The following is a 9,655-nucleotide window of genomic DNA, read 5'->3' as shown; positions in this document are numbered from 1 at the left end:
CATCATCCTCCGATCCCTCAGTCTGCTCCCCCCTCGGACTTCCTGCCCTGACAACAACTTCCCCACTGTCTGACAACCGTGTCTCCTCATCGTCGGACACCTCTTTACACACTTCCACTACGTCAAGAAGGTCATCATCACCCACAGACTGTGACTGTTGGAAAACCTGGGCATCGGAAAATTGCTCAGCAGCAACCGGACAAGTGGTTTGTGACTGTGGGAAGGGTCCAGAAAACAGTTCCTCAGAGTATGCCGGTTCAAATGCCAAATTTTCCTGGGAGGGGGCAGACTGGGGGGGAGGAGGCTGAGGTGCAGGAGCTGGAGGAGTGGCGATTTCGGTGACATGGGTGGACTGCGTGGAAGACTGACTGGTGGTGGACAAATTGCTCGAAGCATTGTCAGCAATCCACGACATCACCTGTTCGCACTGTTCTGGCCTCAACAGTGCTCTACCACGAGTCCCAGTAACTTCAGACATGAACCTAGGGAGTGTAGCTCTGCGGCGTTCCCCTGCTCCCTCATCAGCAGGTGGTGTCTCACCCCGCCCAGGACCACGGCCTCTGACCCCTGCAGTAGTTGGAGGCCCACGTCCCCGCCCTCGTCCTCTACCCCTAGCCCTCGGGTTAAACATTTTTAAAATGAGAGTTATAACTTTATTTTTTTTTTTACTTTTTTTTGTTTTTTTTTGTGTTTTTTTTTTTTTTTTGTGTTTTTTGTTTTTTTTTGAGTTTTTAAAACCAAACAATGCTATCCTATTGCTATGGCTATTTTCTAGCCAAGTATCAAAGCACACTACTATGCCAGATGAGATGACACTGAGTTAGTGCCTAATTGAAATCCAACCCCTACTAAATTTTCCCACTTCGGTCTTTGCTATGGATATGTGCGTCACTAAGCGCAGAACACAGCGGTCGCAAGTCTCACTACAAATTGCTCAGAATTGGCTAGTACATGCACTGCAGAAAGTACAGCCACCAGCAGATCAACCAGAAATCAAATATATAGAACGCTACTGTATGCGTAAGTAAGCTCTTTGTATTCTCCTATGGCTATTTTCTAGCCAAGTATCAAAGCACACTACTATGCCAGATGAGATGACACTGAGTTAGTGCCTAATTGAAATCCAACCCCTACTAAATTTTCCCACTTCGGTCTTTGCTATGGATATGTGCGTCACTAAGCGCAGAACACAGCGGTCGCAAGTCTCACTACAAATTGCTCAGAATTGGCTAGTACATGCACTGCAGAAAGTACAGCCACCAGCAGATCAACCAGAAATCAAATATATAGAACGCTACTGTATGCGTAAGTAAGCTCTTTGTATTCTCCTATGGCTATTTTCTAGCCAAGTATCAAAGCACACTACTATGCCAGATGAGATGACACTGAGTTAGTGCCTAATTGAAATCCAACCCCTACTAAATTTTCCCACTTCGGTCTTTGCTATGGATATGTGCGTCACTAAGCGCAGAACACAGCGGTCGCAAGTCTCACTACAAATTGCTCAGAATTGGCTAGTACATGCACTGCAGAAAGTACAGCCACCAGCAGATCAACCAGAAATCAAATATATAGAACGCTACTGTATGCGTAAGTAAGCTCTTTGTATTCTCCTATGGCTATTTTCTAGCCAAGTATCAAAGCACACTACTATGCCAGATGAGATGACACTGAGTTAGTGCCTAATTGAAATCCAACCCCTACTAAATTTTCCCACTTCGGTCTTTGCTATGGATATGTGCGTCACTAAGCGCAGAACACAGCGGTCGCAAGTCTCACTACAAATTGCTCAGAATTGGCTAGTACATGCACTGCAGAAAGTACAGCCACCAGCAGATCAACCAGAAATCAAATATATAGAACGCTACTGTATGCGTAAGTAAGCTCTTTGTATTCTCCTATGGCTATTTTCTAGCCAAGTATCAAAGCACACTACTATGCCAGATGAGATGACACTGAGTTAGTGCCTAATTGAAATCCAACCCCTACTAAATTTTCCCACTTCGGTCTTTGCTATGGATATGTGCGTCACTAAGCGCAGAACACAGCGGTCGCAAGTCTCACTACAAATTGCTCAGAATTGGCTAGTACATGCACTGCAGAAAGTACAGCCACCAGCAGATCAACCAGAAATCAAATATATAGAACGCTACTGTATGCGTAAGTAAGCTCTTTGTATTCTCCTATGGCTATTTTCTAGCCAAGTATCAAAGCACACTACTATGCCAGATGAGATGACACTGAGTTAGTGCCTAATTGAAATCCAACCCCTACTAAATTTTCCCACTTCTGTCTTTGCTATGGATATGTGCGTCACTAAGCGCAGAACACAGCGGTCGCAAGTCTCACTACAAATTGCTCAGAATTGGCTAGTACATGCACTGCAGAAAGTACAGCCACCAGCAGATCAACCAGAAATCAAATATATAGAACGCTACTGTATGCGTAAGTAAGCTCTTTGTATTCTCCTATGGCTATTTTCTAGCCAAGTATCAAAGCACACTACTATGCCAGATGAGATGACACTGAGTTAGTGCCTAATTGAAATCCAACCCCTACTAAATTTTCCCACTTCGGTCTTTGCTATGGATATGTGCGTCACTAAGCGCAGAACACAGCGGTCGCAAGTCTCACTACAAATTGCTCAGAATTGGCTAGTACATGCACTGCAGAAAGTACAGCCACCAGCAGATCAACCAGAAATCAAATATATAGAACGCTACTGTATGCGTAAGTAAGCTCTTTGTATTCTCCTATGGCTATTTTCTAGCCAAGTATCAAAGCACACTACTATGCCAGATGAGATGACACTGAGTTAGTGCCTAATTGAAATCCAACCCCTACTAAATTTTCCCACTTCGGTCTTTGCTATGGATATGTGCGTCACTAAGCGCAGAACACAGCGGTCGCAAGTCTCACTACAAATTGCTCAGAATTGGCTAGTACATGCACTGCAGAAAGTACAGCCACCAGCAGATCAACCAGAAATCAAATATATAGAACGCTACTGTATGCGTAAGTAAGCTCTTTGTATTCTCCTATGGCTATTTTCTAGCCAAGTATCAAAGCACACTACTATGCCAGATGAGATGACACTGAGTTAGTGCCTAATTGAAATCCAACCCCTACTAAATTTTCCCACTTCGGTCTTTGCTATGGATATGTGCGTCACTAAGCGCAGAACACAGCGGTCGCAAGTCTCACTACAAATTGCTCAGAATTGGCTAGTACATGCACTGCAGAAAGTACAGCCACCAGCAGATCAACCAGAAATCAAATATATAGAACGCTACTGTATGCGTAAGTAAGCTCTTTGTATTCTCCTATGGCTATTTTCTAGCCAAGTATCAAAGCACACTACTATGCCAGATGAGATGACACTGAGTTAGTGCCTAATTGAAATCCAACCCCTACTAAATTTTCCCACTTCGGTCTTTGCTATGGATATGTGCGTCACTAAGCGCAGAACACAGCGGTCGCAAGTCTCACTACAAATTGCTCAGAATTGGCTAGTACATGCACTGCAGAAAGTACAGCCACCAGCAGATCAACCAGAAATCAAATATATAGAACGCTACTGTATGCGTAAGTAAGCTCTTTGTATTCTCCTATGGCTATTTTCTAGCCAAGTATCAAAGCACACTACTATGCCAGATGAGATGACACTGAGTTAGTGCCTAATTGAAATCCAACCCCTACTAAATTTTCCCACTTCGGTCTTTGCTATGGATATGTGCGTCACTAAGCGCAGAACACAGCGGTCGCAAGTCTCACTACAAATTGCTCAGAATTGGCTAGTACATGCACTGCAGAAAGTACAGCCACCAGCAGATCAACCAGAAATCAAATATATAGAACGCTACTGTATGCGTAAGTAAGCTCTTTGTATTCTCCTATGGCTATTTTCTAGCCAAGTATCAAAGCACACTACTATGCCAGATGAGATGACACTGAGTTAGTGCCTAATTGAAATCCAACCCCCACTAAATTTTCCCACTTCGGTCTTTGCTATGGATATGTGCGTCACTAAGCGCAGAACACAGCGGTCGCAAGTCTCACTACAAATTGCTCAGAATTGGCTAGTACATGCACTGCAGAAAGTACAGCCACCAGCAGATCAACCAGAAATCAAATATATAGAACGCTACTGTATGCGTAAGTAAGCTCTTTGTATTCTCCTATGGCTATTTTCTAGCCAAGTATCAAAGCACACTACTATGCCAGATGAGATGACACTGAGTTAGTGCCTAATTGAAATCCAACCCCTACTAAATTTTCCCACTTCGGTCTTTGCTATGGATATGTGTGCCACTAAGAGCTAAACACAACGGTAGCAAGTCCCCCTGCTAATTCCTCACAAAATGGTACTAGATGCAAATTAAAATAAAAAAAGTAGAACGTTATTGTAGCCCTAAGAAGGGCTGTTGGGTTCTTTGAGAATCACTCCTGCCTAACAGTAAGCTAATAGAACACCCTAACGCTTTCCCTGACCAGCAGCAGCTCTCTCCCTAGCGGCATCCAGACACAGAATGATCCGAGCAGCGCGGGCAGCGGCTAGTCTATCCCAGGGTCACCTGATCTGGCCAGCCAACCACTGCTATCGACGTGTAAGGGTACCACGTCATGCTGGGTGGAGTGCAGAGTCTCCTGGCTTGTGATTGGCTCTGTTTCTGGCCGCCAAAAAGCAAAACGGCGGGAGCTGCCATTTTCTCGAGCGGGCGAAGTATTCGTCCGAGCAACGAGCAGTTTCGAGTACCCTAATGCTCGACCGAGCATCAAGCTCGGACGAGCATGTTCGCTCATCTCTAATCTTTATGTTTAAAAAGTCTGAAATGTGTCAAATGGTAGAAAATTTCAAGGGGGCCGAATACTTTTGCAAATCGCAATATATATATATTTTCTACACCCCCTACAAAGTATATTGCACCCCCCTCACATTGTGCCTCTGCCAGCTCCCCCTCACATTGTGACCCTGTCATATTCTGGCCCCCCTAAAATTGTGCCCCCCCCCCCCATCACTAGTTCCCACTTAGTGTGCCGCCCAAAAAGCTCCAACTCATATGATGCTCCCCCTAGCAGATCCCTTAGGTCTCTTTAAAGTTGGCTCTGCTGTGGCATTTCTTTAAAGGGGGTTTTGCAGTGGACATAACATCAACAGGGGGTTTTGCTGTAGACACTTCATTAAAGGGAGCACCGCTATGGATATTGCTGTAAAGGGGGCTCTGCTGTGGACATTTTATTAAAGGGTAACTCTGATGTGGACATTTCATTAAAGGGCAGCTCTGCTGTTGACATTTCAACGAGGTGCGGCTGCTGCTGGACATTTTATTAGCGTAACAGCTGCATTTCTAATGCAAGGAATTATACTCAAGTCAATAACTTTTCCCAATTTTTTTTTTAAGGTAAAATTAGGAGCCTTGGCTTATACACGAGTATTTACAGTATGAGGGGGAGTTCATCTTGCAAAAAATTACATCTCACACAGCTCCGTACACCAAAGTATAAAAACGTTATTAGGGCCCAGAAGATGGCAAAACTATTTTTTTTCTGTACATTGTTTTATTGAATGAAAATGTATTAAAACACAATATAACCTATATCAATTTGGTATCACCATGGTAAACCAAAGAATAAAGTAGATGTATCATTTGGAGCGCACAGTGTAAGTTGTAAAAACTGAGCCCACAAGAAACTGACGCAAATGAGTTTTTTCACCACATTTGGAATTTTTTTTCAGCTTCCCAGTACATCGCAATGGAATAATAAATAACATTACTGAGAGGTACAATTTGTTACGCAGAAAATAAGCCTTCACACAGCTCTGTAGACAGAAAATGTTATAAAAAAAGTTATAGATTTTATTTTTTTGACCGTTCTGCTCCATTAATCTCTATGGAGCTGACAGAGATCGGTGAGAACCCCACTGATCAGAACCCCACTGATAGTTAGTGGGAAAACCCCTTTAAATAACTGTGCAAGCTGTTTTATCCCTAAAAAGGTGCACAGTCCAACAAAAGTGTGCAGCGCGACGCTTAGTAAATGAGCCCCAATGTGACTGTGCCTTCTGCACTGGGAGAGGTTGCAGCGGCCGCTTCCCATCGCATGGGCTGCAGTCCTAATAAGGGAGTCTTTTTTTTCAAGTTTGAAAATTATTTATTTTTTTTTTAAGTACAGTCTTTGCCACCAGTAATTTAAGGCTAAGCCAGTGAGCTATGGTTTACACAATTTTAGGTTATTTTATTGAGTCTAAATGCAGACAGTACAACCAGCTTCAGACAAAATCATAAATAACAAGCTTTCGGTGTTATAAAAGCATAGTTCAGCATTGTGGATAATGTCCAAGAATATTTCCTTCAAGGCAAACATAGAAATGTTTATACATACTGTGCAGGGGCGAGGTGCAAGCTTTTTGCCTCACTATACTTTGTGTTCAGCTCATACCTATTTTACAGAGCAAAGTCACTCATTTTTTCTGACCAGATGCTAAGTTTATCATAGATGACACATAGTACATGACAGGCCCATGGTTGATCTGGTCTTGTGGTTGGAGCCCACTACATCTATCCAGACAAATGCAGCCCTGGTAAATAGCACTACCATTTTTAAGCATATGCAATTACAGGCTGTGGAGAGGGCTGCTGATGTGTCACACTCTGTACAGAGCTGGATGCCAGCAGGTCAGGAGAATACAAACCTTCACTTCACCAGAGAACAGAAATGTGTCCTTTCTATTCATGTAGCTGTAAATCAGATGATAGCTGTGAGTATATTACACACATTGTTGCATCAATTAAAAGGATCTCTTTGATTATTATTAAAGTCATTTAGAGCCTTTTACATAAAATCAACTTAAAAGTTTTCTAATATTCCTAAAACAAGTTTAGGCTTAGAGCAGAGATGTTGGTCTAGCCCATCCAGGGCTCCCATCAGTCTCCAGGGCTCTCTACTTTCAATCTCTTTTCAGAGACCTCCTCCTCATTTATGTTTACTTTGACAGTCCCATTAGTCCTTACTTATAAGCTCCGCATGTCAGTCTCTTAACAGGACTTTCTGATTATTTCACTTGTCTGCTATTGTAGAGAAATGCTGTGATAATGTTAAAGGGAACCTGTCATCAGCAATTGACCAAATAAACCACTACCAGAATATTGTCCAGCAGCATTACACCTTCTAGTTTCATGTCCCAGTGGTTTTGTAAAGTCAAGGAGGAGGAGAGTTTAACACTTAAGTCAAGTTAGCAAGCTCTGAGCACCTTCTCCTCTGTGGTTAAAAAACATGCAAAGGACTTTAAGAGATCTGTTTAGTGATGTATCTGGATGCAGGACCATCAATTACAGTGCAGGAGGCTTTCTGAGAAAGAGAGTTAGGCCTCTTGCACACTAGCGTTGCGTTTCACGTGCGGGTGCAATGCGTGAAAAACTGACGTTTTTGCTGCGTTTTTGTTGCATTTTTCCTTGGAGTAATTTGCGTTTTTGCGTTTTTCACGCGCGTTTTTTGCGCGTTTTGTTAGCGTTTTTTTGCGTTTTTTGTGCGTTTTTCACGCGCGTTTTTAAATCACATGATTCTTTTTTTTGGTACCCATATGTCCCAGAATTCCACATAAAAGGGTTTTTTGAATGGAGTCACATGATTGCACATGGTCTCCATTGCTTAGCTTTGCCGTTTTGATTTTGCTTGGAGCATTTTTGGGTTGAACCATGTCTGATTCGGATACGTTGGAAGATGTAATTTTGTCTTGGTATGTATCGCGGAAATATGGTGAGCGAAGTGATCTCTGGCGTTCCCACCACCCCCAGCGTAAGCGTAGGCGATGGGTTCATCCAATTGTATCTCAGCGCTTGACCAAAGGTGTCTTTCATACTTTGTATTTTGCCCTCCGCAAAGACCCTGACAAGTTTATTAGTTTTTGTCGCTTATCAATCACCTTGTTTGACCAATTGGTGGCGGAGCTTCGTCCTGCACTCACATTTCAGGATACCAGGCTACGGAAATGTATTTCTGTGGAGGAGCGTCTTCTGGTTACCCTGAGGTATGTTTTATATGTTTTTATTTTTTATTTGTTTTGTTAATGTGTATTAATTTGTTTTTTGAATTTAACATTTTAGGTTTCTGGCTACTGGAAATTCGTTTTCATCACTACATTTTACTTTTCTGATTGGAACTTCAACCATTGCAAGGATTGTGAATCACACCTGTGTTGTTATTTGGTCACATTTGAGACGCACCATGATGCCTCCGCCAAATGCTCAGCAATGGCTTGATATTGCGCATGGCTTTGAGCAAAAAGCTAATTTTCCAAATTGTATTGGCGCCCTGGATGGAAAACATATACGTGTACAGAAGCCTCCAAACTCAGGATCACGATATTTTAATTATAAACGTTATTTCTCCGTTGTTTTGTTAGCACTAGCTGACAGTAACTACCGTTTTATAATTGTAGATATTGGTGCCCATGGTTCTGCTGCTGATGCTGGTATATTTCGTGTTTCTAGAATGTCAAAGCGTTTATCAGACCGTCAGCTTGACATTCCGGAACCACGTATTTTGCCTGGTTCTTCTGGCCCCGCTTTACCATTTGTGATAGTGGCAGATGAGGGATTTGCACTTTCATATCATGTTATGCGCCCTTTCCCACGACGTCGCTTGGATTTAAGGTGCAGACATTTTAATATTCGTCTGGGCCGGGCTCGTCGTTTTGTCGAGTGCGCATTTGGTATATTGTCTAGCAGATGGAGGGTTTTCCAATCATCAATGCAGCTCTCTCCATCAAATGTCATTTGTGTCATCAAAGCATGTGTAATTTTACATAATTATTGTCGCATGTATGACCCGCCGGAGAACCCACAGACAGAAATGTATGCAGATGTTGCTACTACTGCACCCACTCATCATGCAAGGCCTGCTTTGGCAGGAATGCGTATTCGAAATCAATTTGCAGATTATTTTTTTCATAATGTTGTGGATTAATTTTTTTATTTTTTAAAAAGGATGAAAAAAAAAAAAAATGTTTGATTGGACTTTCCGTTTATCCAACGTATGTAAATAAATAAAAGTGTAACCTCTTTTGTGTCAATGCCCAAATGTATTGAATGGTAGATTGATGAAATAAATGAATCAAGTCAAAAAAACTATATACATTTTTAATATAATTCCCTCAAAAAAGGAATAATCATCATTTTTGCAAGCAACTATACAAATGTAAACAAACAGGCCGAAGAGCCATCAAAAACACAAATAAGACTAATTTTGTAAAAAAAATTACAAATTTAGAAAATGCTGTGCTGGGGAATCCTGCCTCTCACCTCTTTGGGCCTGAAAATGAGGTGCAGGGGAAGGTGGGGGAGCTAACCCCGCGGATGGCCGGCCCTGATAAATGTGGCTAGCACTCGCATACTGCGGGTGTCCTTGAGGCTGATTATGACCACCCGCAGCATAAAACATGTGGCTTTGCGAATGGTGTAATTCGGAAGCCGGGTATGTCCCTGAATAAAAACTCGGTGGGGCCTGTGGGGGAGGAGGTGGTGGTGGTGGCAGCGGCTGTGGTCGGGGGACAATATGGCCATACAGCCGCCACTGTTCGAGGGCCTCAAAGACCGGCGTCGGGTTGTTTGGGGGACAGCAGGCCTCCAGAATGATGGAAAAAGCCCCCTGACAC

The 9,655-nt window shown here is 42.7% G+C and overlaps 1 protein-coding gene across 1 annotated transcript; it reads left to right on the top strand.

Annotated features, from left to right (window-relative positions):
* The first annotated feature begins 7,697 nt into the window (after positions 1-7,697).
* LOC140122907 (uncharacterized) lies at positions 7,698-9,383 on the top strand. Its single transcript, XM_072144184.1, has 3 exons — positions 7,698-8,029; positions 8,106-8,917; positions 9,271-9,383. Exons 1-3 carry the CDS (start codon positions 7,698-7,700, stop codon positions 9,381-9,383), a joined length of 1,257 nt encoding a protein of 418 aa, XP_072000285.1.
* Positions 9,384-9,655: the final 272 nt, after the last annotated feature.

Source organism: Engystomops pustulosus, chromosome 1, assembly GCF_040894005.1.
Source record: "Engystomops pustulosus chromosome 1, aEngPut4.maternal, whole genome shotgun sequence".
In the NCBI taxonomy this organism is placed as follows: domain Eukaryota; kingdom Metazoa; phylum Chordata; class Amphibia; order Anura; family Leptodactylidae; genus Engystomops; species Engystomops pustulosus.
The sequence above is the reverse complement of the archived record's forward strand: the minus strand, read 5'-3'. Positions and strand labels throughout refer to the sequence as shown.

Excerpts from the sequence above, each read along its gene's own strand:
- LOC140122907 (XM_072144184.1), top strand. The coding sequence starts at position 7,698 with ATGTCTGATTCGGATACGTTGGAAGATGTAATTTTGTCTTGGTATGTA. Across the intron at positions 8,030-8,105 it reads CGTCTTCTGGTTACCCTGAG|GTTTCTGGCTACTGGAAATT; the intron begins GTATGTTTTATA and ends TTAACATTTTAG. Across the intron at positions 8,918-9,270 it reads GCCTGCTTTGGCAGGAATGC|AAAATGCTGTGCTGGGGAAT; the intron begins GTATTCGAAATC and ends TTACAAATTTAG.